The sequence below is a fragment of the Microtus oregoni genome, unplaced genomic scaffold (genome assembly GCF_018167655.1).
Source record: "Microtus oregoni isolate MIOR12 unplaced genomic scaffold, Mior012 000032F_ref0000030, whole genome shotgun sequence".
Classification (NCBI taxonomy): Eukaryota; Metazoa; Chordata; class Mammalia; order Rodentia; family Cricetidae; genus Microtus; species Microtus oregoni.
The window spans coordinates 15,243,892-15,271,297 of NW_024543091.1; the positions used below are offsets into that span (position 1 = coordinate 15,243,892).

General features: G+C 49.3%; 1 protein-coding gene across 1 annotated transcript; it reads right to left on the reverse strand.

Annotated features, from left to right (window-relative positions):
- Positions 1-25,867: 25,867 nt before the first annotated feature.
- LOC121466155 (ATP synthase F(0) complex subunit C1, mitochondrial-like) lies at positions 25,868-26,442 on the reverse strand. The gene has a single exon (XM_041679726.1). It carries the CDS (start codon positions 26,399-26,401, stop codon positions 25,982-25,984), a length of 420 nt encoding a protein of 139 aa, XP_041535660.1. The 5' UTR covers positions 26,402-26,442; the 3' UTR covers positions 25,868-25,981.
- Between the last annotated feature and the right edge of the window lie 964 nt (positions 26,443-27,406).

Consider the following 27,406-nt stretch of genomic DNA (forward strand, 5'->3'; position numbering starts at 1 on the left):
AGCCATCGATGGGAACACCAGAACTGAACTCTCCCCCTCAATAGGGACCCGCTCCAGGATTAGGTATGTCTGAAGGAAGAAGAGAGCCTAGTGTGATGACCCAGCCAGAGCTGTGCCTACTGTCACTCAGGACGAAGAAATGGCAGTTACCCTGAGTCCCAGAGCTCCCTCTAAACTCTCCAAGCTGAGGTTGAGGACAAGGTCAGCATCCACCTCCAGTGTTGCATCCAGAGAGCCACAGGCTTGTGGGAAGACCACGGGATGACATGTCCAGATCTGCCCAGGGAAGCAGAGAGGCTGCCAACCCACAGCATGTGGGAGAGTGCTTGCTGGATGCTCTTAGGAGCTTGGGGGCCTGGGAAGGCCAAATGTTTAATATTTGGAAAAGAGGCTGTCTAAACAAAGCAATTAGGAGGCTCCTTTGTAGTGCTATGAAAGAGATAGATTGGCTCTCCCAACATCAAAGGATGGCTGATACAATGGGGACAGCCAGGCCAAGGCCTCTGGGGGGGGGGGGCATGGGATCCTCCTCCAGGGCAGGCCACAGTGCTTTGAAGCCCCCCAATAAAACTTTTCTCAATCACTTAACACACTTCCTAAAATTCCCCACAGAGGAAAGTTATCATTCCCTAAAGCCACTTTTCAAAAAGAACATTTGCCACCAAAACTTATGTGAGGATGGACTGAGAGGACCACACCCACACACCCCATGAGTAAGCCGAGTTAGCAAAACGGGGAGTTCTGCTTATGGGCTGAGTGGCTCTGAGTACAGCCTTGCTTGTCAAATAGAGAGTAGGAGACCAGCAGCAAGATGGATCTTTGGGTTAAGGCCCTTGCCACCAAGCCTGCTGGTCTGAGCTCAACCCCCTTTTGTCTTCTATTCTCCACAGATGCCAACACATGGGGGGGGGGGTGCCTGTGTGTGTGCACACAAGCGTGTGTGCACACAAGCGTGTATGCACGTGCACATGCACTGTACACACACACTAATAAAAAGAAGACATTTTTAATGGCTATAGCGGTCTGTCGTCACACGGGTGAGCAGTGTAAGTCAAGTGTTTTGGGGGGAGGGGTAGTCACAGAAAAGGCATTAAGAGGTTCATGTTGCTGGGTTCTGGTGGGCCCAAGAACTAAGACAGGCATGCAGGGAGCCTGTCCTAGAACCCAGACTGGCTTGGCATCTGCAACATTCTATGGCCCTCTGAGGTACAGAGTCTGCAGTCCAGGCTAGCCTGTTTAAACACAGGTTGACATTACAGATACACTTAAATTCAGTGATGATCTTGGCATTTCCTGGTGAAGGGCTCTAGACAAAGAAGTATGTGGGAGCCAGACATGGTAGCACAGGCTGCACAGTAGCTACTCTGAGGAGGCTGAGGCAGAATGATCGGTCAGGGCTAGCCTGGACTAGCTTTCCTAAAGGAAGTTTATTTCTAAAACAAAAAAAAAAAAATATGAGCACATGGTAGATGAAATAAAAATATTAGGGCATCAATATTAACTGCGAAAAAATGGTAATACAACTAGCTCACTGTGGCCGACATCCAGAGCTAACAGTCTCTTCTTCCTTAGTATTGGCCTCCTCTCTTACAGCCTGCCGTTAAAACAAAAGCAACAGGCTGTAATGTGCAAAGATTTACTTCAAGGAACTGGCTCTTACAGTCTTGAGGGTTGGCAAGTCCAGGTCTTTATGGGCTCTGCTGGCTCTCTGGAGGACAGGGATAAGCGGATAACACGTTCAATCCTAAAGCCTTCACACATACTTAGACTTCCACATCACTTGCACGAAGAGGGTCAGGTTTTGTTCTATCCAAGCCTTCCACTGATCAGATGAGGCCTACCTACATTTCGTGAAAGCAATGTGCTTTCCTCCGAAGCCATCAAACCATCCCATCATATACTCCAGAAACATCTAGAATGTCATTTGATCACATAGCCTGGCTAAGTTGACTTTAACCACTCCCTTGCTGCCTATACTCAACACAACAACCAGAAAAATCCTATTAAAATGAATGAGTGTCAGTGGGCTGATGGTGTGGTTCAGTTGGTAGAGTGCTTGCCCAGGAAACCAGAAGCTCTAGCTTCTGTCCCCAACACCACACAAAACCAGGTGTGGCACACACCTCTATCCTAGCCCTCGGGAAGTAGTCTGAAATTCAAGGTCATCTTCAAGGTCAGCCTGGGCTCCTGAGCCAGTCAGCGTCTTGTGATTAGGCCTGGGCTGCGGGTTTGAAAGAGTCACACGGTCACCTGTCACTACAGAGTGGGAGGTGTGCCCGGTACAACCTGTTCCCCAAGAGAAGGCTGACCATGTGGGTAGGGTCTAGCCATCATGCCCCATTGCAGAACACCTTTACACTGTCCACACTGGGCGAGGAAACTAATTAGCAGTTGTTCCAAGCGGGAGTGCTCACACCTGAATTTGGAGAGTCTGTAAGGAGTTTCTCGTCTGTGAAATGGCAGTGACGGCAGGTGGAAACCCAGCAATGGCTAGAGGATAGAAGCCACCAGAAAACTTGTCAAACTCTTGGCATGAGCCATTCATTAAGCCCTGACCCAAGCAGGACCTAGCTTTTAATACTGGTGCTTCTGTGTCCACTGACAACCCAGGTCTCCAAGAGGGGCTCAACGTGGGCCAGCCCGACACTAGTAGGCTCAGGTTTCTCCTTTACAGCCCCTCAGGGAGAAGGAAGGGCTGCAGACCCAAGGCCAGTTCCCACCAAAGGTTAGAACTAACTGAACTGGCCCGGTAAGGAACAACAGAGAACTCAGGACTGACTAGGAGTCCAGTCTCGAATTCCATATTCAGGTTTTGGGTGTTTGTGTTTTGCCCACTTGATACGGGATCCTGGGTGTGCTCCTTAACTTCCCGGGGTTCAGTTCCCATCCATGTAAATGGTAGAGAGGCAGAGAAACGGAGATTGGGGCCTAAGGAGGAAAGCGGCTGACCTGGCTTCTCCCTCTTGCTGTGTGCCCCTTCCAGCTAACTTGGCCTCTCTTCTCAAAGCTGAGCCACCCAGCATTTATCAAAGGCCGGCACTATTAGAGACTTTGCCTTGTGTGTATTTAGTAGCCAGTATTTGTTCCCCGATCTTTGCCCTGGGCTTCCTACACTTCGGTTCTTTTGTTTTCTCTTTTGTTTCTCATCTCCCTGATGGTTCTCACCTGGGGGCTGTCTTCAGCTGCGGAAAGGGCCACGTTTGTTTTAATTAAAAACAAGACCACCGAGTGGGCGGCTAGATGGGGCTGGGAGGCAGAGGCGAAGATCTGTGGGATCCTTCCCTTCTGACTTTTGATTTTAGATCAAGACCCTAGCGGGCTCGGCAGGTCCCTAGCCACGGGAGGGGCGGAGCCTTGGAGTGCGGGGCGGGGGGGGGGGGGGGAGCGCGAAGAGGGGGACGTGGGACTTGAGCAGCAGTTCCTGTCTGCCCCAGGCTAGGGCGTGCTTTCCACAGCTGGGTCAGGCGTGACTGAATCTTTGCTTCGGACCTGTTTGCCCCGTGCGACTTCTTCCTAGACAGTCTCTTTCTAGACCTGCCTGGTGTCTTCAGCATATCCTAGATGCCCAGCCTGCTGCCCTGCGAGTGTGTCCCCCTTCACCTCCTCGCCAGGCGCCTGGCAAGCTGATCCCTTCGGTCGTCTTTTTCCTCCTGGTCAGCCCACAGCTCCGGGGCGCCCCCTGCTGTCGGGAACTTCAGAGCTTGACCTTAGCTGTCCCATCCATAGGCAAACTTGGCTGTACAACATCAACCAGAAAGAACTTCTAAGGAGGTATAGATGGGGTGCCCGGCTAGCATGCACGAAGCCCTGAGTTCCATTTCCAGTACCGTATGCACTAGATGTGGTGGTGGATGCCTCTAATCCCAGCATCCAGGAGGTAGAGGCAGAAGTTTCAGAAGTTCAAAGTCATCTTCAGCTATATAACCAGTTTGAGATCAGTTTTGACAATCAGAGACCCTGTCTTCTTTATGGAACCCAGGCTGTGTGGGGAAGAGAGTGGAGCCCCACTCTGGCCTCATTACCAGTCCCAGGAATGCAGGACACAAGGCCTGCCTCTTGCTCTGGGCAAGTGCACCTTGCTGATCACCAGGGCGCTTGACCACATCTTTCCCCCAGGACCAGACTCTGGGACCACCTTGCCTTCATCAAGAGGAGTCCAGCGCCTTGTGAGAAGACTTAGACTTGTGGAAAAAGCTGGGCAGCCCTAGACCCAGCCCTTGCTTTCAATAGAGACCAAGCCACCACCACACCAGGCTCCCTTCCCCCTTAGGAACCAAATCTGGCTAACTACCTTCAAGGGGAGACTCCATTTCCCCAGCTTGCTGAGTCTAGGCTGGCCTGTAGCCAGGGTCCCTCACTCAGCAAACTTGCTATGTGGCCTCATGGCTCAGTGTTCAAGCCTAGAGAAGTCCAACACTGGACTGCCTCCTTTTCTTTAAAATCAGAAGGAAGAAAAATAATGTGGGGGCGGGAATGTGATTTGGTACATAATATTAGCATAATTTTATGCTAACATTCATAAAATAGAACTCTAAATACTGTAATAGGGAAAAGGACCTCGGACCCAGGGAAATCCTAGCATGGCCCTGATGGGGCCATCTTCTGGGTCCTTGCAGCTGGCCTACACTGTTTGGGGGGATGTCCCTGGGACATGACAATGATCAAGAGTCTGTATTTTCCTTTAATAAAAACATAAATGTCTGGAGTTTACAATTGTCAGGGAACAAACAGAACTATGGCTTGTGTTTCACATCTTAGGAAACAGGCATACTTGGGCTATTCCTGAAAGTTACGGATTTGATTCCATATAGTAGAACAGTGTCCCTGTGGGGTGGAGGCTGGGCACTAGCCCTCCTGGCTGCAGCCACCACAGGTCTGCATTTGGAAGGTTGGTCAGTCACTCGAGAATCCTGCCCTGGGATGGCAGGGGAACTCTGTCTCTACACAGCCCCAGGCTGAAGCGGCTTCAAATGAACTGGAAGGAAAGATACAGCACACGGCACCTCCGTGACCTTAAAAGGGTGTTCGAACTACAGGGCCCAAAAATATGAGCAGTGACAGTCGACGGGTACCACATGACACAGACCCACGAGGGCTAAGACAGGGAGGAAAGGCATGCTGTTTAGGGTAAGGGAACAGGAGAGAAATCAGGAACTGAGTTCAGGTAGATCAGCTCTTCCTATGAGGAATGTCTTTCCGTGCTTGTGAAACAGGAGTGTTCTGGGAAGCGCGTAGTGCCAGAAACTAGCAGGCCTACATCCTGGGCCTGGCTCCTGTCTCTGCCTGGATATCCCTATCTTTTTTATTGTTGTGTTTCTATAATGCTAGAGATTTAAGATTTTAAATTTTCATGTATTTCACATTCATGCGTGTGTGAGTGTCTGCGTTTCTTCTGTACCAGTGTGAAGGTCAGAGGACAATTTAGTAGAGTCATTTCTCTCTGTCCACCACGTGGGGTCCAGAGGGAACTCAGCAGAAGTTGGATCTAGTGATGCCATATTTCAGAAGTGAGCATCCCAGGGCTGAAGCAAAGCCCCAGCCGACAGCACTGGGGTTCCAGATAGCAGAGCAAAACACTAGGAAGGCCAAGACCATCTGCCACAGTGGACAGAAAGGGTAAAGGTGAAGCCAGTAGGCAGTAAGCCAGCAACAGACACTAGGAGGCTAAGGACAAAGACAGGGGGGAAAGGCATGGAAGAACATGGCCAAGAACCTGTTGAGGTTCCCCGTCAGAGGTGCACTGACAATAGGCTAAGCAGAGCTTCCCGGGTAGCATACAGGGGCTTGGAGACAGAAGGTCTGATTAGAGGAGGGCAAAAGAGGCAGCTAGCAACAGCCCAACCCTGAACCTTGGGTGTCCCCAGGGCCCAGCTAATGAGGGGTCAAATGTGAAAGACTCAGACTTCTGAGGGTGTTTACTGAGGCTGACCTGGTGCTGTGGCTTGCCTTTGGGGTCAGTTCCCTGTTTTGTCAGCCAGTAAAGAGGATTTGAGGTGGGATTGTAAAGGGACTTTGTTAACAACTGGCAAAGCTCAGAGGACAGACGGTGACTTACAGCTCATTGGAAGAAAAGGATGAGGGGCCTCCTTCAGCATTCCATGTGTCTTGTGGCCACCGAGAGAGCCATGGATGTCACACCTCTCTCGACTCAAACTAAATCCTCTGAAGAGTTGAGCGCTGATTTACCAGAGAGACTAAAGCAGATTTCAGAGCTCCGTGCCTTCACCTTAAGGTGGGGGTTCCTCAAAAAGGCAAAATTCTGGTCCTGACTGGTATGACCAATTTTCAGGAAGGTTCCAGAGTCACTGCTCAGTTCGAACGGTAATGCGGAGAGCCCAGGAACATGGAAGACAACTTGTTTAGACATTCTTAGAGAACAAGAAAGAAGCAGTGGGAATGTTTTTAAGTTACTGAGGAGGGCATCAAGATGGCTCAGGAGGTAAAGGCGCTTTGCCACCAAACCTGACCATCCGAGTTGAGTCCCTGAAACCCACAGGGTCAAAGCAGAGATCCAGCTCTCAAAAATTATCCTCTGACTTCAACACTTGCACCATGCAAACACTCCTCGGAATACCCCCCCCCCCCCCCGCTGCCATCACAACACACTAGATAGATACAGAATTTTCTAAAGCCCTGCATTCAATCCCTGCACAGTGTTGTAATAGGAGCGGCGGGTCTGCATCCTGGCTGCCCTGGCTCCCGCATGGCTAGCTTATGCCCTGAAATAATTACACAGAAACTGTATTCTTTTGAACACTGCCTGGCCCATTAGTTCCAGCCTCTTATTGGTTAGCTCTTACATATTGATCTAACCCATTTCTAATAATCTGTGTAACCCACGAGGTGGCTTACCAGGGAAGATCTTAACCTGCATCTGTCTTGAGTGGGAGAATCATGGCGACTGCCTGACTCAGCTTCTTTCTCCCAGCATTCTGTTCTGTTTACTCCACCCACCTAAGGGTTGGCCTATCAAATGGGCCAGGGCAGTTTCTTTATTAATTAACCAATGAAAGCAACAGATTAGAAAGAAATCACTCCCACATCATTACTGTACAAGCCTGGTATGGTTGTGCACACCTGTAATCCTAGCATCTGGGAGGTGGACGAAGGAAGATCCAGAAGTTCAAGGTTATGATCTGTAGTAACTCGGCAAATAGTTCCTGCCTTTGGTCCATTTCAGATCCCAGCCTCCTGGAGGGTGGGGTGAGGAAGGCAAAGCAATGGTTGTGACTTAACCTGAACAGGTAGCTGTGTGGAATGTCTCCATCCTCTCAAGTGATGCAAGAAACAAGTGATACTCTTCCAGAACATGGCCCACCCATAGCTGGACAATGGTGATACACACATTTAACCCCAACACTCCAGAGGCAGAGGCAGGCAGATCTTAATAAGTTGGAGGCAGCCTGGTCTACAAAGTGAGTTCCAAGAGAGCCAGAGCTCTTACACAGAGAAACCCTATCAAAAAAAAAAAAAGCCAGTGGTGGGGTAGTTTGCTTGTAATTGGCCCCTATAAACTCATAGGGAATGATACTATTAGGAGGTGTGACTTTGTGGAAGTAGGTGTGGCCCTGTTGGAGGAAGTGTGATACTGTAGGGGTGGGACTTTGTGTTTCATATATGTTCAAGCCACTCCCAACATTTCAGTCCACTTCCTGTTGCCTGTGGATGAAAGATGTAGAATTCTCAGCTCCTTCTCCAGCACCATGTCTGCCTGCATACTGCCGTGTGCCACCATGGTGATAATGGACTGAACCTCTAAATGGTAAGCCACCCAATTAAACATTTTCTTGGTTTCATGGTCATGGTTCTCTTCACAGCAATAGAAATCCTACCTAACACACATGGCCCAAGGCTTATTGCCCAGTGCAGGAGCTGCAGTTCATCAGCAAAAGGGACCCACCTACTCTCTATGGTAAAATCATTTCCAAGTAAAGTGTGTGTGTGTGTGTGTGTGTGTGTGTGTGTGTTTGTGTGTGCGTGTGTGTGTGTGTGTGTGTAAGAGAGAGAGAGAGGGGTGTTTGTATATGGGCCTTCACATGTACATGTGCAGATGTTGGCATAGCGTGTCTTCCCAGATCACTTTCCACCTTACATATTGAGGCTAGCTCTCTAGATGAACTTACGAATTAGTCTTGTTGGCTTGTCCTGAGGAAATCCCTGTCCGCATCTCCTGAGTACTGGTATTAGAGGTGAGCTACCATGCACACCTGGTTTTCCTGTGGGTACCAGGGATCCAGACTCCATCCTCACGCTTGGATGGTTAGTGCGTTATTCCCTCAGTTATTTCCCCAGAGCTCTAGAAATTTTGTATACACTGAGACTAGGGCTTGCTATATAGCCCAGGCTGATCAATATATGATATCTTGAATTATTGGAGTGGCTTTTTATCAGCTATTTAATGGAGGGATCCTTTATCAGTTGCTCTGTTGCTGTGATAGAACACCATGTTCAGAAGCAGCCTATGGGAGACAGAGTTTATTTTGGCTTGTGATTCCCTTGGGAGAGTTCATGAAAGGCACTGGCAGCAGGGGGCCTGAGCAGGAAACCAATTGTATCTGTAAACACGAAGCAGAGAGCAAACTGGAAGAACAATAGGCTATGGAGGCTCTAAGCCCACCCCCCAGTGACGTACTTCCTGCAGCAAAGCCACACCTCCTAAGCCTTCTTCAACTTCAGCGGTAACTGGAGCCCTAGGGTTCTAATGCTCGCGGCTGTACGGACTAGCCTTATTCACTCGCCACAGAGTCACGCCGAATCAGCCTTACAACTTTCACACCCGTTTCCCTTCTGCAGGACAACTTTCAGGCAGAAGAAAATCCCCTGGAATTCTTACTGAGGACACAGAAACGCTCTTTATTCATTTGTCAATTCCTACATAAAAACAGAAGATGCTTAGAGGCCGGGAAAGCTGGAGCATGCTCCCCAGAAGGGAAATGTGGTATAGATCAGCGCCATCCCTTCTATCCACCCTGCCCCAGCTCTCATAACACCCAGCAGAGTATCAGTCCTGAATCTACATAATGTCATAGATTTCATCTTCAGAAAATCCATGGGCTGGAGAGATAGCTCAGCACTTAAGAGAGAATTTGCAGGGAACCCAGGTTTTGTTCCCAGCACCCACAACTGTCCTTAACTCTAATTCCAAGAAATCCAACACCTTCCTTTGACCTCCACAGACACCAGGCATATATACGGTGCACAGCTATACACGCAGGCAAAACACTCATACACAAAAAGTTAAATTTAAAATTTTTTTATTTTGTTTTTAAGTTTCAAAAGATGCTTCCACCCTCATCTACTGGGGTACCCATCAACTTTTTACTTCTGACCCAAAGCTGGGGCACTAAAGACCAGAAGGCAGTTCTCGCCACAGTGCTGGGTTGACATGGGTCTGCTCAGAGCCCAGTAGCTGGCCATGGAGCTGGTGGTAGAAATGATGGCGAACAGTGCACCAGCGCCTGCCCTGGTGCCACCAGAGGTGTGTGCCTCCACACTACCAGGAAGCAGAGCTGACCAAAGCTGAGTCTGTGTGCCTGGCCTGGTGTGTCTCTAAGGACTTGGATATTCATGAGCAGATGGGAAAACGTTGGCAGAGCCGTCTACGCAGGATAAAGAGGCTACAGCAGAGTTCTGGACCCACATGAGGCCCCCAAGAATATAACTGGGGTGCACCTTATTACTTATCTGATTAAAGTGCTCCCTAAGGCCGGGCGATGGTGGCGCACACCTTTAATCCCAGCACTCAGGAGGCAGAGGCAGGCGGATCTCTGTGAGTTCGAGACCAGCCTGGTCTACAGAGCTAGTTCCAGGACAGGCTCCAAAGCCACAGAGAAACCCTGTCTTGAAAAAAAAAAAAAGTGCTCCCTAAGGGGTATGATAAGTGATGACTGTCATATGTCTGCTCTCTGGAGCATCTTCAGGACCTCTAGGAGTGGCAGAACCCTATTGGATAAAGATGGGGTGTTTGTCACTGTATATATGTATGTGGTAGTTTGAATGCAATCGGCCCCTATAAACTCATAGCGAGTGGCGCTATTAGGAGATGTGGCTTAGTTGGAACAGGTAAGGCCCTGTTGGAGGAAGTGTATCACTGTGGGGGCAGGCTTTTAGGTTTCCTTTGCTCAAGATACTGTCCAGTGTCTGAGACTATTTCCTATTGCCTTCTGATGTAGCCAGACCCATGTCTGCCTGCATGGGGCCATGCTCCCCACCATGATGATAACGGACTGAACCTCTGAACTGTAAGCCACCACCTCAATTAAATGTTTTCCTTTATAAGAGTTGCCCTGGTCATAATATCTCTTGATAGCAATAGAAACCCTAACTAAGAAAATGTATATATCTGTATTAAATTTGGGCAAAAATAAATCTAAAAAGAAAATGCACAATACATTTTCTTTCTTCAGGGCCTCTTTTTTATTATTTTGTTTGTTTGTTTTGTTTTTCAAGACAGGGTTTCTCTGTGTATCTCTGACTGTCCTGGAACTCACTTTATAGACCAGGCTGGCCTTGAACTCACAGAGATCAGCCTCCTCTACCTCCTTGAGTGCTGAGATTAAAGGTGTGTGCCACCACTGCCTGCCTCTTCCTTCCTTCCTTCCTTCCTTCCTTCCTTCCTTCCTTCCTTCCTTCCTTTCTTGATAGAGTTTCTCCGTGTAACAGTCCTGGCAGTCCTGGAACTCGTTTTGTAGGATGCCCCTGAACTCACAGAGATTCACCTGCCTCTACCTCCCGAGTGCTGGGGTTGAAGGTGCGTGCCACCATTCCCTGCTTATTCAGGCCTCTTAAAACATACTCAAAACCAGCTTGGATCAATGGCAGCATGGGGTTCTGATGTCTTATTTGTGAAGATAAAAAGGCAAGAACACAGTGTCCCTGACTTCATTACACACCGTGTTCCCAGCACCCAGGTTCCAGTCTCCCCTAGCAGCCTCTACCGGGTGCTCTGGGGTTATTACTCAAAACGGGTGGGGAAGCAACCTCCATCATCCTGGATAATTATAGTACTGACAGCTGCCTCTGCCGGCGACCACTGCCCAGCACATGACTCAGTCCGGCCTGGCGGTGCTCACTGAGCATCTGAGGCAAGGCGAGGGGAGCTTGTTTTCCTTCCACAACCTCAAGGCTGAATTTCCAGCTTGGCCTTGGTTTCGGGAGCCAGAACCTTATAGCTTCTTGGCAATGAAATGGCTTTCAGATTTCTATTTTTAAAAGCCTTGGAAGTGCATCACTTGGGGGCATCGGGCAGTGGCCTTGTCCTGGCAGCAACCCCAGAGCAGCTCTGAAACCCAAATGCCATGCAGGACCCACTCTCCAGCTCTGCTCCACAGCCCACAGTAACAGCAGAGGCATGGGAGCCCCAGCAGCCTTTCCTATTGGAGGAAACAGCATGTGTTCCGCACGCCAGCCCTCATGCAGTCGGAAGCACGCTACACTGCTTTGCAGGTGTTTACACAGGGTGTGTGTGTGCGCGCGCTAGCCAGGAACTGGTCAGGGGCTGAGATTACAGGAAAGAGGTATATTAGGGAGAAGTCTTGGCGTCCAGGCTGGGGAAGGAATGGGAAGGAAGGATGTTCTTTGACACTGTTCATGAGACGGTGTGAACAAATGCATGCTCTCTCTAAATAGGGAACTAACAACAGACCAAGGTAAGGCTACCGCCCAGGTTCAACTTGGTGAAACAATGGGTGTCTGGGGGTTATTCACAGGGACCATGCATGGGTGACTCAGAAGTGATGCATTGACTAAAGCTCACCCCAGTATGGCTGACGGCTCACAAAAGGTGAACTGTGTGCATGGAGCAAGTGACATTCTGAGTGAATCTGTTGTTGACATGGGAACGGCCATGTCAAGGACCCCAATACTTCAGACCTATGGGAGTGGCAAAGCCTCCCCTAGGTGAGGCTCAGAGGGACAGCAAAGCCTTTCTTTTGTCCAAGTGCAAATGTTAATGGTGCACGCAGAAAATATCTACCGTAGCCTCTCCCCACCATGTTACAGCCCGAAGACTACTCCCCTACAGAACCTGCCCCTACCAAGTTTAGCCAAACCTGACTTCTCATTCAGCTGTATTCCATAAGCCCCATCCATGTTTAACTGTATACCATAAGCCCCATCCATGTTCAACTGTATACCATAGCCCCATCCTTGTCCAACTGTATACCATAGCCCCATCCTTGTCCAACTGTATACCATAGCCCCATCCTTGTCCAACTGTATACCATAGCCCCATCCTTGTTCAACTGTATACCATAGCCCCATCCTTGTCCAACTGTATACCATAGCCCCATCCTTGTCCAACTGTATACCATAGCCCCATCCTTGTTCAACTGTATACCATAGCCCCATCCTTGTTCAACTGTATACCATAGCCCCATCCTTGTTCAACTGTATACCATAGCCCCATCCTTGTTCAACTGTATACCATAGCCCCCATCCGGTGTGGGACCACGGTCTGTATTCTGTCAATTATATTTTAAATAAACACTGATTGGCCAGAAGCCAGGAAGGAAGTATAGGTGGGACAACCAGACAGGAAGTAGAGGCAGGTCAAGGAGAACAGGAGAATTCTGGGAAGAGGATACAGTCCCAGCCCAGACACAGAAGAAGCAAGATGACTGCCTCGCTGAAAAAGGTACTGAGCCATGTGGCTAACATATACTAGAATAATGAGCTAATATAAGTTATAAGAGTTAATAAGAAGCCTGAGCTAATGGGCCAATCAGTTTATAGTTAATGTAGACCTCTGTGTGGTTTCTTTGGGACTTGACAACTGGGAACCAGGTGGGACAGAAACCCGAACAACACCCATCTTTGTTCAACCGTATACAATAACCCATCCCCATTACCCAGCTATATAAAATAAACAGACTGAGATTCTGGGGTGCTGAGGCTTCTCCATCAGACAGCCCAGGCCCCTGGATCCCAGCTCTTCTGTGTCAATCATCCCTCATTCCCAGGTAGAGCTTCCAGAACCCAAGCTGTACAAAGATGTGACTTCTGTCTTAGGGTTTCTATTGCTGTGAACAGACACCATAACCATGGCAACTTTTATAAAGGATAACGTTTTTTTTAAATATTTATTTATTATTATGTTTACAATATTCTGTCTGTGTGTATGTCTGCAGGCCAGAAGAAGACATCAGACGTCATTACAGATGGTTGTGAGCCACCATGTGGTTGCCGGGAATTGAACTCAGGACCTTTGGAAAAGCAGGCAATGCTCTTAACCACTGAGCCATCTCTCCAGCCCTAAAGGATAACGTTTAATTGGGGCTAGCTTACAACTTCAGAGGCTTAGTTCATTAGTCACGGTAAGCAGTGTGGTAGCACACAGGCAGACAGACAGACATGCTGGAGAAGGAGCTGCGAGTTCTGTAAACAGAAACGGAGCTTCTCTGTCCCAACCACCCAGTCCCAAATAATCACACAAAGGCTTACATTAATTGCAATTACAAATATTTGGCCTAAGCTCAGGCTCGTTACTAGCTAATTCTTACAACTTAAATTAACCCATTTCTATTCATCTATGCTCTGCCAGGAGACTTTCACCTCTATCCCATTTTGTGTATCCAACTGGTTCTACATCTGGCTGGCGACTCCAGACTCTGCCCTTCTCTTTCCCATCTTTTTTACAGGGGGCTCCTAACACCATGGGAAACAGAGAGTTACAATTCCTAACAGTAGCAACCTTGTAGTTACAAAGTAACAATGGTACTAATTTTGTGTTTTGGGGTCACCACAGCGTGAGGAACTGTATTAAAGGGTCGCAGCATGGGGAAAATTGAGAACCACTGCTGTAGGAGGTGAGACCTATGGAAACAAGGAAGGTCACAGAGGGAATGCCTTTTCAGGAGATCCAGGGACCCAACCTCCCTCTCTTGCTCATTTCCTGGCTGTGATGAGGTAAGCAGCTCAGCTCCTCCAGGTACTCTTCCTAAAGAGCACTGTCTCTCCACAGGGACCGAACCTCTGAAACCGTGAGCTGACGTACAGCCTCCTCTTTTACGGTGATTTATCATGGGTGTTTGTCACAGCACCTCAGGGTAACAGCCACTGAAAACTACTTTTCTCCTTTTTTGTTCAAAGAGTGTCACCCTTTTTATTGATGCAGAATAAAAATTAGACCTGACCCTCTTTCCTGTTATTTTCTGTCATCTGTTTCGTTCATGCAACGATAATGGCATTGTGGAAATTCTCCCAGTGAATGGATACAGATGTTTTTTTTTGGGGGGGGAGGGAGGTCTCATGTAGCCCAGGCTAGCCTCAAACTTGCTACATAACCAACACTGACTTTGACCCTCTGATCTTCCTGCTCCTTCTTCCTGGATGCTGGAAATAGAGGCACATACTGCAATAATAGGTTTATGAGTACTGGGGCTGGAACACAGGGCTTCATCCATTTCAGGTAAGCATTCTACCAAATGAGCAACAACTCCAGGCCCCCATCTTATTTTTGAAAGATTTACTTACTGTTTTTATTTTTTGTATGTGAGTCTCTTGCCTGCATGTATGTCTGTGCACCACAGGCATGCCTGGTGCCTGTAGAGGGCAGAAGAGGGCACTGGATTTCCCGGAACTAGAGTTGAGGACAGTTTGAGCCACCATGTGGATGCTGGGAGCTAAACCTGAGTCTTTCAGCAAGAGCAGCCAGCGCTCTTACCTGCTAAGCCTCCGCTCCAGCCCCCAGATCTTCTTTTCAAGTGTTGTGTGATACTCATGGTGTGGATTTCACAGAGAGTTCCCATGTAGCCAAGAGACTATTTTCCAGTGGCAAAAGAGAAATAGAATTTTAAAAACTGTTCGGAAGCTTAGTAAATTCTTTTTTTTTCCTTGCCAGGAGCTAAACCTCTATCTGGTTCGCAAGCCTGATCAGCAGCCTTGCGTGTGTGTGTCTAAAGAAGAACCAGACTCACTGCGCTCCAAGGGGTTTGTTCTTTTCCAGGCTACTGGGACACGCGTGACTGCAGGAGATGTGTGCCAACATGGGACTGATGGAATAACACTTGGGCTCAGCGCATGGGGAGGGGCAACTTGGATGGAGCAAACTTGTGAGGAAAGTGAGGCGAGAGAAAGGGGCTATCCCACAACTGTGTGGCCAGCCACGAGCAGAGCCAGGAAACGCGGGATTGAATAAACCGCCTTTCCTCTCATCAGTAATCACCCATCCCCACCCCACCCCCGCCCAGCCCCACCCCACTGCCACCCGCACCCCTATTCCCACCTTCACTCCACCTCTGTCTCCACCCCATTCCTACCCTCACCCTCATCCCCACCCCACTGCCACCCCCATATTCATCCCCACCCTTGCTCCCACCTTTGCCCCCACCCCCACCCTCACACTCGCCCCCATCCCTACCCCAAGTATCTCAGCGGGCCCCAGGTTATTTTGCCGCCTTAGGGAAGTTGAGCCACTGTCCTCTGGGCTTTCTAACTGCTGAAGGGATGAAAGTCTGAAGTTTCAATCAAAAGCTTAAGAAAATAATAATCCCTGGCTGCCCTAATTCTTTAGTGAAAATACCTCACGGGGCAGGAATTGCCTCTAAACCCCTTTGCTCCTGTTTCATGCTTAACATTTTTTCCTTAATTAAAAAGACTCGTTGGCCTGGTGTGGGCTCTGAAGTGCTTGTTTATTTTATCATCTTGGGTTTTTTTTTTTTTTCCTCTTCCTTTCTCCTTCTCTTCACCAGTGACTGGATAACCACGCTGCTGTTGTCTTAGACGCCTGTTGCCTCTGACGTAGCATGGTACCAAGCCATAATTGGCCATTTCTAGGCCCCCGGACACGCAGATCAGCCACAGCCCCTAAACTCTGCCCTCAATCGTCTGCACGCCCCTACCAGAGTTTTCAGACTGTCGGTTTCCCTCCACGCCACCAACACCTGACGACAAAGGAACAGAATTTTCTCCCATCGCTTCGGGTGGCAGCGTGCAGCACCTGGTCTAAGAAGGCCTCGGAGACATACGGCTCTGGATCCTTGAGCTGGAAAGGGTTGCCATAGACTCAAGTCTGACTCAACAAATGAGGTCATTGGGAAGAATCACCAGCATTTAATGTACTGTTAGCGCCAGGGTCAATTTCCTGAACACTCCTCTGCACGCAGTTCCAGTAGACCTTAGGGTAAATGCAGGAAGGACATGGGCAGAAGATAGCTCCTGCATGAAGTCAGTGAATTCCAGCCACGGTGGTTTTTAGTGACCATTTCTCATCATGATAGATTGTATTTATAGAAACTTCATCTTGCTGTGCAAAGCGTTGGAAACCAGTGCAAGGTATTAGGGATGGAACCTATTCCCAGAACCCCACACCTCCTTTTTAAATGGAAACAGTGGTTTGCTAAGTTGTTCAGGCTGACACTGAACTCTTGATCCTCTTGCCTCAGGCTCCTGAATAGCTGGAATCACAACCGGTACTCCTGGTCTCTGGGAATGGAGACTTCTTACATTAGCTCTTGAAACAGATGTCAGGAGGATAAACATGAAGGGCTAGGAGACCACGGGTCTAGATCTTCCAGGAGAGTTGACCAGCTCCACTCTTCACACCTCGGAACTTGTTCTAAAGACATTCTTGGGAACTGGGGATATAGCTCAGTGGGGAAAGTGCTTGCCCAGCATGCAAGAGGCTGTGGGTTCAATCCTCAGCACCACACAAACCAAATGTGGTGGGACATGCCACTCATTCCAGCGTCTGTGAGGTGGAGGAGACTCTACTATGTAATGTTTTCAGGACTAGGCTGGGGTATATGAGACCCTGCCTCAGAACAAAACATGGGGGCTGGAGAGATGAGTCAGCAGTTAAGAGAACTGCCTGCTCTTGCAGAAGATCCAAGTTCGGTTCCCAGTACCCACATGGCAGTTCATATCTGTCTGTAACTCTTGCTTCAGGGGATCAGATGCCCTTTTCTGGCTTTTGGGTACCAGGTACGTGGGCAGTGCAGGCAAACACTCATGTACATAAAATGAAAAAAAAAATAAATCTTTAAAATAAAAAATAAACATGTTCTGTCTGAGTAAACACTCCACTTATCCAAAGATGGAAAAGTCAAGATGTCAGTCAGCTTGGCACTGAGCATAAAGAAGCCTTTTCCTTACTCCCATGTCTTTTTTTTTTTTTTTTTTTGGTTTTTCGAGACAGTGTTTCTCTGTAGCTTTGGAGCCTGTCCTGGAACTAGCTCTTGTAGACCAGGCTGGCCTCGAAGTCACAAAGATCCGCCCGTCTGTGCCTCCCGAGTGCTGGGATTAAAGGCGTGCGCCACCACCGCCTGGCCTTTACTCCCACGTCTTAATCACTGCTCTAAGGCAGTGCAGAGACACCGTGACCAAGGCAACTCTTAAAAGAAAACATTCGCTGTGCGGTGGTGGCGCACGCCTTTAATCCCAGCACTCGGGAGGCAGAGGCAGGCGGATCTCTGTGAGTTGGTGGCCAACCTGGTCTATAAGAGCTAGTTCCAGAAAAGGCACCAAAGCTACGCAGAGAAACCCTGTCTTAAAAAGAAAGGAAGGAAGGAAGGAAGGAAGGAAGGAAGGAAGGAAAAGATAAGGAAAAACATTCAATTGAGGCTGGCTTACAGTTTCAGAGGTTTAGTTCGTTATCATCATGGCAAGGAGCATGGGAGACACATGGCCCAGGAGCAGTAGATGAGAACCACATCCTGATCCACGAGCAGAGGAAAGAGAGAAATGGGTTTTTGAAACCTCAAAGCCCAGCCCCACTGACACGCTTCTTCCATCAAAGCCAACACGCTCAGTATCCTCTCCAATAACTGTTGACTTGGGTCCGAGGAGAATATAGGTATGTAATGGCCCCACGAGACTGGGTCAGAGTTCTACAAGAACAGCACCAAGAGAAGTCATTTCTAGAATTTTCATTTTCTGACAAAGAATTCTCCTCATTTTCAGTTGCCATTTCAGGGATTCATTGAACTCAACCTGTCACTGTGCCTATGGTAGTTCAAAGGTCATGGCCTCTTTTTGTCCATTCCTTCTGATCAGCCTCAACTTCCTTGCTGGGCTTGCCACTGCTCCCTGTTCTGCAGTGGACACTAGGGACACACCTCATGACGTTGTCAGGTCTTCTCACAGAACCATTGGCCAGGAGACCACCTTCCTTTAGTCAAATCCAGTCTCCTGCATTCCCAAGGCTACAAGGACATTGCTGAGTTTGGATCTTGTCTGTAAAGTATAGGGGGGTGGAAACCACCCCCATATTACTGGGAACTGTTGGGGACACGGTCGACAGGGAGAACATGGCTGACGTGAAAACTCGGGTGACAGAGTCAGACACATTGTAAGAGCTGAATCCTTTTCTCCTGTGTCCCACTCCTCCTTTCTTGCTCACCTTCCTTCAGGCCTCACCTACTGTGGAGCGCGCCCTGTGTCTTTCGTGCACGGGTCCTGAAGGCAAATGCGGCTGCGTGGGTGTGCCTGCTTGCAGCAGGCCTCACAGTAGACACAACTGCACCCTCCCAGGCCCTGCCTCTGGCCTCCTCTGTGTCGGTTCACCTTTCAGCGTCCCACCATAGATCTGTTGCTGCCTCATGTCACGAGCTACCCCTGCAGCGGCACGTGAGCCATGTCTTCTGTGTTTCTGGCAAGCCAAGAGGCGGCCTTGTAATGGCCTTCTGCCAATGTGGTCCAAGGTGGGCCCAGGAGTGAAGAGAAGAAGGAAAACCTTTCCAAGATTCCCAGGACATGCTGGGAGAAGGGGTGAGTCAGGAAGGCTGAGGGCCGGTGGGTGAGAGCATCTTATCAAGCTGAAGGCGACAGTCATTTTCTCTCCAACCTCCCCCTCCCTACCGTTCCTTCAGCGCACAACATGGCAGGGGCTGGCGATGGTCAGGCCAAGGTTTCCTGGGTCACTTGAGCGGTTCTTTTGAATCCAGGTCTCTGGAATAACTGCTTGTCAACCACACATGTTCTGGCTCACCCAGGTAGCGCAGGCAGAAAACAGGGACGATTCCTGAAGTCATCCTGGCCTGTCTCCACCCTGCAGACCTTCATATATTGCTCCTTCCTTCTTCATCTTGTCCCTGTGTGTTCTGTGGGATACTTACTGCTTGAGAAAGTGTCACCGCCAGTGGACACATCCCATGATTATGTACAGGGACTGTGTTTCACCTTTGCCTTGTGGGTTTTTTGGAAGATTATTTTCATTTTAATAATAATGTGTATGAATGTGTGTCTGTGTTGGGGTATGTGCATACAAGTGCAGCCAGGAGCGGGAGAGTCGTGTGACCTCCAGAACTGGAGTTACCACTGGTTGTGAGACACCAGATATGGGTGCTGGGAACCGAACTTGGGTCTTCTGCCAGTCATATGAACTCCTAACTACGGAGCCCTCTTGGATGGGTTCTTATTTCGTGACTCCATTAAGAACCTTGAAAATCCCACAGTAGAGGGCTTCTTTGGACTGACTGTGTTTTTCCCAAGCTGTTTTGATGGTGGCCCCCTGCTCTGACCTCCAGAGGAATGCTGGTCAGCAGAACTTGGGGACACACACTCTGGGGAAGGCCTCAGTGAACAGTGTTTTATCTGTACGGATGCTGAGAAGTCAGATTCACTAGTGGGAAGCTGGGCATCAGAGGTCCATGGAAAAAACATGTGTGCTTGGCTTTAATGAAAAGACGACTTTCACATAGCTCAGAGGTCCCGACCCTTTGCGCCACAAAAGCTCCCTTTGAGGCCTCTCCTCTAGGGAGCCGATGTTTTGAAGGCTTTCATCTACCCAAGGAACTACACTTATTGAATAATAATTTGTTTCTTTGAGCTTTATTTATCAAAGACGTCTAACTGCCAATTAGTGCCTCTGATCAGTGCAGATAAAGCACGGTTACCACACTGATGATACAATCCAACCCAAAGCAAATAAACTCACTGTTTTATTTAGTCTGGGAACATCGCTGAAATAAATGGATGGTTTCCTTCGGGCTTTTGAAAGTCACAAAAATAGCCTTCAGCCCCTCAACCCCGCTTCTGCCTTCCCAGGGTGTCTGGTGGGTGGGAAGAGGGTCTGTGCACCAGTGTTAAAGAAGGTTGAGAGGGAGGGAGCTGGTACTGGGGCCACTGGAGGGTAAAATGCCAGCGAGGCACTGGGTGACTCCATCTACCAAAAGGGTAGGAGAGCCTGCTGGGGTGTTAGCCCCTGCTGACAGCTGGCTGGAGATGCGTGGGGTGGATTTCTCACGTGGTCGGGCACCTGGACATTCCTGTTGTCCCTCTCTGCACTGACCACGCTGCATCCAGTCTTCACTCGAGCACCTGGAGTAAGCCAGGCGAGAGAATCAGGGAATTCCAGGAAGGAATATTTCCCGCGTGCCTCCACAATGCATTTCTCAGCGAAAAGAAGAGTGGGCTCAATGCCATAGCCTCTGCAGGTGTGGGTGGATTCCTGGAATCCCCAAGGTTCCCGGCAGCTACTCTGTGGCTCCCTCACTCCTCGATCTGGGGAAAGAAGCCTTACCCAAGGACTCTGTTGTGTTTAGCAGAATCTGTTTTAAGGAAAAGGAGGAGGCTTAAAGGGCAAGGTCGCCCTCAGACTGCTCAGGCGGGTCTGCCTCAGCAGGAGGATTGCATAGGTTCTGTAGGAGGGCTGCAGGTTCATGGGTGTGGGGTTCTGGGCTCTGGGCTCTAGTGTCCTTCCAGCTGCAGAAGAGCTGCCTGGTGTGATGGGAGCAGAGCTGAGATACGGCAGGGGTGACAACTGGGTGACCTCGTTACCCAAAGTGAGAAAGCACCAGGCCCTGCCTCCTCCCGGACCTAATGGGTCAGCACAGGCCAGCCTTTCTTGGTCTTCCTGGCCGCTCACACAGCCCCTAGCCCTCCTTAGCAATGGCCCTGAACATCAGCCCACCTTCCTTCGTGGTTCTTTGCCCTTATTAGTGAGGCCCAGCATTTTCCCAGAAGATACTATCTGTGTCTGGCAGAAGCTCACTTGCAAAAATAAAGTCTTCCCTGAACATTTTCCAGGCTGGTTTTAGAAACAAGTCTAGATGGGGCCTTTGACTCACTCCCACAGGCGGGCCACCTATGCCCCAGCTTGCCTGCAGGTAGTGCAGGCAGAAAACAGGGCAGGGATGTGAGGTGAGGCCCACTCTCTGAAGAACCTGCCCCTCTGCACAGGGCTCAGAGAACCCCTCACCCCTCGCAACTACTTCCACTGCAAATCCGGGTCTGCTGCAGGGTGGAGCTCCCAGGCCTGGGTAACACATCTGCTGGCTCCGCCTGTAGAATAAGTCCCTGTGTAGCATCTGGATGGAGCCCACGGTGCAGAGTCCCATCTCCTACACACACTCATCCTTCATTCAGCGTTTGCGTCCAGAATCACCACGTGCCTGGGTTACAGCGGTGGACATGTGTGTGCAGAGCCTGCGTAGAATGGGCCCTTAGTGACAACACGGGGGCTGGAAGAGAGGGACACTAAGGTTTTCTGTGCTCTACCCAAATTGTTTTCTTGGACTCACAAGAGCCTGTGAACAGGGAAGGAGGAAATGACGGGAGACGACAGAGGAGAGGAACCGACTTTTGATGGGTCAATGGCCTGGCGGAAGTCTGAGGACAACACTGTCTTCCTCTATCATACTTTATTTTACTTTTTGTTTTTGAGGTATCTCAATATATGGTCCTGGCAGGCCTGGAACTTTTTATGTAGACCAGACTAACTTCAAATCTCACAAAGGCCCACTTCCCTCTGCCACCTGAGTGCTGGAGTTAACTCTTTCTTAGCTCTTAACATTGTTTTTAATACTTTAAATTTTTTTGATAAAGTTTTCAAATTCAAATTACAACCATGGATTCCTGCGTGTGCAGTTACACGTGGCAGCCAGAGGAGGGCACCGAGTATTTCCTGCTGCTCTTTGTCTTACTCCTTAGAAACTGGATCTCTCACAGAGTCTGGGGCTGTTTAGGCTGGCCTGACTGGCCAGCGGGCTCCGGGAATGACCTTTCTCCACGCTACAATGTTAGGGTTGCAGGAGCGTACAGCTTGGCCCACTTTTAGGGAAGTGCTGTCCTTCCTGCACACTGAGCAAGATATATTTTTTCTGAATCTGATACCTCAGCAGAGTCGGCTCTGACTGGTCCACACAATCAGACAGTGATGGCGAGAGGAGGACCAGGAGATGAAATCAAGGTGACCGTACCTGGAAGAGGAACAAATGAGGGGCCCCATCCTGCTAGGCTTAAATTGAATGAACTGGATGGGATGAGAGGCACAGGCAATTAGGCAGACATGGTCACCCTGTGGCCAGCTCCACTCCTCACTGCTCAAGGGATAGTTTGATTTCCTTGGATTCCACCTGCCTGGGAATGGGGTTACCTCATCATGGGATGGGCTGTCTGTAAGGCTATGCTCCAAATTGACAGATGTCAGGCTGAGGACCATGGCCAAGGACTTTCAAGACTCCAGGAGTCTGGTGAAGCTCAGGGCAAATGCCTCGATTGTATCTGCCATGCACAGGTTAGTCAGGAATCGCTGGTTCTTAGACAGCCGCTACCCGAGTGGTTGACACACTGCCCAGCAGAATGAGCACATGGCCTGTAGTCGAGGAGACAGGTACAGAATAGAGGCAGAAATGCCAGCTTTTCCCTGCTTTTAACTACAGAGTGGGCTGGAGTGGGGAGGAGTTGCTACTTACAGCAAACATGGTCTCTTTAAATTTTATTATTACTAGTAGTGTGTGTGTGTGTGTGTGTGTGTGCATGTGTGTATGTGTAGGTCAGAGGACAACTTTGTAGAGTTGGGTCTCTTGTTCCACCTTTGGGTGGGTTCTGAGGATCAAGCTCAGGCTGCCAGCATGCACAGAACACAACGAGCCCTCAATTCCCTACTGAGCTACCCCAGTGGCTGAGAATAAGAGTTTCTAAGTACCTGCTGTAAACCCAGTCTCTGGAGCTCACCAGACTCTCCACATTCTGTTACACATCACACAGTCTTTCTTCTGACCTCTCAAGAACAGGGGTCTGGGCTCCTATTTGCACCATTACCCAGAAATCTGCGAGCCAGACAGGGAAAGGCTCTGATGCTCCTGTGTTCGCATTCTAGAGAACAGAACCTCCACTCCCCAATCTGAACTGCACGGAGTTGCTTTCTACCAGTCCCAAAAGCTACATTCAGAAAGTCCGTTTTCACCCTTAGGGCCTCAGCTGGGGTTTTTGATACTCTGCAGGAGACCCACCCAGGGCACAGATCCCGGCTTCCAGAGCCCAATGCAGGCACGCTCTTGTGCTGTGTCCAGGGCAATCGTTCTGATGCTGCTAACAGCTGTGCTATTTGTGACACGTCCTGCAACCTCTCTGGTCTTGAGTTTGCCAAATTGGTATCTTTCACTACTGAAATCCCCATCAACCACTAATAAAGAAGACGCCCTACAGGCTTCCCTAAAACCTGATCTTACAGAGGCATTTTCTCAGTTGAGGCTCCCTCCTCTCTGATGGTTTTAGTTTGTATCAAGTTGATACAAAACTAGCCAGCACAGCACTGAATGATCCAGATTGTGAGCATTCAAGGCCAGCCAGGAGGAGGGGGAGAGGCCACCCAGGCCGAGGGTAGAGGAGGGGGGCAGAGTGAGGGGAGTGGTTACTGAACAGGATGACATCACTAGGATCCTTTCTGCACCAGGACCCTTCCATGAAGGCATCAGAGCCACCAAGAGAGAGCTACAGTCCCCGGCAAAGTGGAGTGGATAGGGCGGGACCTCTGGCCTTCCCCGAGAGCAGTCTTTGTCACCACCAGGCTCCTCTGGTCCAGGGAGGTCTGGGAGTGAGGGACACAACCACATTTCCATGGAAAATGTGGGTGTTGGAGTCAGAATTTCTGGGTGTGCAGAGCACTTGCTGTAGACCAGGGAACCCCGCGAAGGGAATCTTGAACATTCTAATGTGAACCTTACCGTCTTTGGGGTTGGGGCTTCACTCAGGGTCCATAAAAATGAGTGAGTGGCTAGGAAGCGGAGATCAGCTACATGGAGCACAGTCCCAACCTGACTCTCAATCAAAGTGGTGGTGGTGGGGGAGCAGGGGATGGAACTCACTCAGGTACAGAAGGCACCAGGTCTCTTAACCGTTTCCAGCCCCACTACCAAGTTCAACAGGAACCCACACCTAGCAGTGTTTGGGACATTTTCCTTCTTCCTGCGGAGCTGAGAAGCTCTTGGGTACCCAGGGCAAAGGTGCTTTGGGCTTCAGGACAGTGGGGTCCACCTTCAGTCTGGCTCCTGGCTTGTATCCTGCCCACTGCATGAGAAAAATCTCAGCTTGTAGTGAGTTATTTGCTGAGACCACCACCCAGAGTTCTGCTGTCTGATACAGCTCATCTGGTCAAGTGCTTGTCTAGGGTATGAAACCCTGGGCTCAACCCCAGTCTTTCCTTCCTTCCTTCCTTCCTTCCTTCCTTCCTTCCTTCCTTCCTTCCTTCTTTTCTCCCTCCCTCCCTCCCTCCCTCCCTCCCTCCCTCCCTTCCTCCCTTCCTTCCTTTTTTTCTTTTTCTTTTTTCCTGAGACAGGGTTTCTCTGTACAGTCCTGGCTGTTCTGGAACTCACGCTGTAGACCAGGCTGGCCTCAAACTCAGAGATCCTCCTGCCTCTGTCTCCCAAACGCTGGGATTAAAGGTGTGCACCACCAGAACCAGTACAAATCCCCAGTCTTGTATAAAAGCCCAGCACAGAGGCTCAAGCTTGCAATATCGGCACTCTGGAGATAGAAACAGGAGGATCAGAAGTTCAAGGTTATCCTAAGTGGTACACAGTGAGTTTAAGGTCAACCTGGTCTATGTGAGACTATCTTTTTTTTTTTAAATCCACTGTACACATTGAGGTTGAGGTTTTATTTTTATTTATTTTTAATTTTTTTTATTTTATATGTTTTACCTGCTTGTATGTCTGTGTGCCACTTGCATGCCTGGTGCTGATGGGGGCCAGAAGAGGGTGCTGGATCCCCTGGGGCTGGAGTTAGCAGATGCTGCAGATCAGTCATATGAGGACTGAGAATTAAACCCAGGGCCTCTAGAAGAGCAACAAGTGATCTTAACTATTGAGCCATTGCTCCATTCATCTCTAAATCTGGGCTTTTACCAGGAAGATTCTCTTATCCCAGCTGCTCTTCAGAGGAGGAACGTGAGGCTCAAGGGTCCTGTTGCTGCCGCGATCCCTGCAATGAAGTTAACACAGATAAACAAACCCTAGGCTGACTGCTCATTCTAGCCCATCCTGACCCTGTGGCCAGAAGGCTCCAAGCTCAGTATCCATCCTGACCTCAGCCTCTGCTGGGGATGGACCAAAACTCACACATCCCATCTGGAAAAGAGGGGCCCACTGAGCCTGCGTCAGGGACTACATTACCATGATGTGGGGGTCCAGGACACTCAAGCTTGAGCCACGGACCAGGTAATGTGATTGCCACTGTGTGGGAGAACTCACGAATCCCACGAGAGATTCCACTCCAAGCAGACCATGGCTAAGACGCTTGAATACCTTTCCTAAGTCCTGTAAAGAGGGTGTGAAATGGGATTTAAGCCCGAATCAACTTCTTCTTAAGTCCAGTGTTCTTTCCATAATACATCCGTGGAAAGCGCCTCCGCCCTTCAGTGTTTACAGAGATAAATCAGTCCTTTGAGATGTCAACGTTCTCCAGGAAGACTTTTGTTGCTGGAGGAGTTACTCAAGACACTACCACCAGGTGGCGCCACTACACAACAGCTGACTTCCCAAGGGTTCCACGCTGCTGCGCAGACCGGTCGGATGAGTTCACTGAGGCTGGTTCCATATTGGCTTGACCCTGCGGTGCTGTCTTGGTTTGTTACTAAGGGGACGAGAACCCTTACTTAGTAATTCATCTAGTTGACAAAGATTTCTTTTTTTTCTTTTTTTTTTTTTTCTTTTTTTTTTTTTTAGAGAAACGTTGTTGTTTAATGGTAAAGCTCAGCACACTCCAGCACCAGGACCGGCATGGAGTCGAAGCAGCAGGGACGGCTGGGTGACCCCATGGAGCCTCACATGGCGAAGAGGATGAGGAAGGCGACCATCAAACAGAAGGGCCCCATGGCCTCAGACAGGGCAAAGCCCAGAATGGCATAGGAGAAGAGCTGTTGCTTGAGAGACGGGTTCCTGGCATAGCCAATAATCAAGCTACCAAACACTGTTCCAATGCCAGCCCCGGATCCAGCCACACCAACAGTGGCAGCCCCAGCACCAATAAACTTGGCAGCTGTGTCAATGTCCCGGGAAACAACACTGGTCTGGAATTCCCGTCTGGCCACCTGGAGAGGGGAGCTGCTGCAGGAAGGCTGTTTAACCTGTTTAGATGGGGCCTCTGGTCTACTCAAGAGGGAGGCAGACACAGGCCTGATTAGACCCCTGGTACAGGAGCGGATCAGAACTGGAGTAACGAGCAGTGCCTTGGTGGTCTGCATTTTTCAATCTCCCAGCTTTAGCCCTTGGTCTCAGCGCTCGGCTCCCCTACCCTGACAAAGATTTCTTTTTTTTTTTTTTTTTTTTTTTTTTTTTTTTTTTAAATTTATTTATTTATTAAGAATTTCTGCCTCGTCCCCACAACCGCTTCCCATTTCCCTCCCCCTCCCCCGATCAATTCCCCCTCCCTCATCTGCTCGAAGAGCAATCAGGGTTCCCTGACCTGTGGGAAGCCCAAGGACTGCCCACCTCTATCCAGGTCTCGTAAGGTGAGCATCCAAACTGCCTAGGCTCCCACAAAGCCAGTACGTGCAGTAGGATCAAAAACCCACTGCAATTGTTCTTGAATTCTCAGTATTCCTCATTGTCCGCTATGTTCAGCTAGTCCGGATTTATCCGATGTTTTTTCAGACCTAGGCCAGCTGGCCTTGGTGAGATCCCAATAGAACATCCCCATTGTCTTAGTGTGTGGGTGCACCCCTCGTGGTCCTGAGTTCCTTGCTCGTGCTCCGTCTCCTTCTGCTCCTGATTTGGACCTTGAGATTTCTGTCCGGTGCTCCCGTGTGGGTCTCTGTCTCTGTCTACTTTCATCGCCTGATGAAGGTTAATATTCCTGAGGATGCCTATGTGTTTGTCTTTGGATTCACCTTCTTATTTAGCTTCTCTAGGAACATGAATTATAGGCTCAATGTCCTTTATTTATGGCTAGAAACCAAATATGAGTGAGTACATCCCATGTTCCTCTTTTTGGGTCTGGCTTACCTCACTCAGGATAGTGTTTTCTATTTCCATCCATTTGTATGCAAAATTCAAGAAGTCCTTGTTTTTTACTGCTGAGTAATACTCTAATATGTATATATTCCATACTTTCTTCATCCATTCTTCCGTTGAAGGGCATCTAGGTTGTTTCCAGGTTCTGGCTATTACAAACAATGCTGCCATGAACATAGTTGAGCATATACTTTTGTTGTATGATAGGGCCTCTCTTGGGTATATTCCCAAGAGTG

Bases quoted from the DNA above. Each gene is read 5' to 3' on its own strand.
- LOC121466155 (XM_041679726.1), bottom strand. From the start codon at position 26,401: ATGCAGACCACCAAGGCACTGCTCGTTACTCCAGTTCTGATCCGCTCC.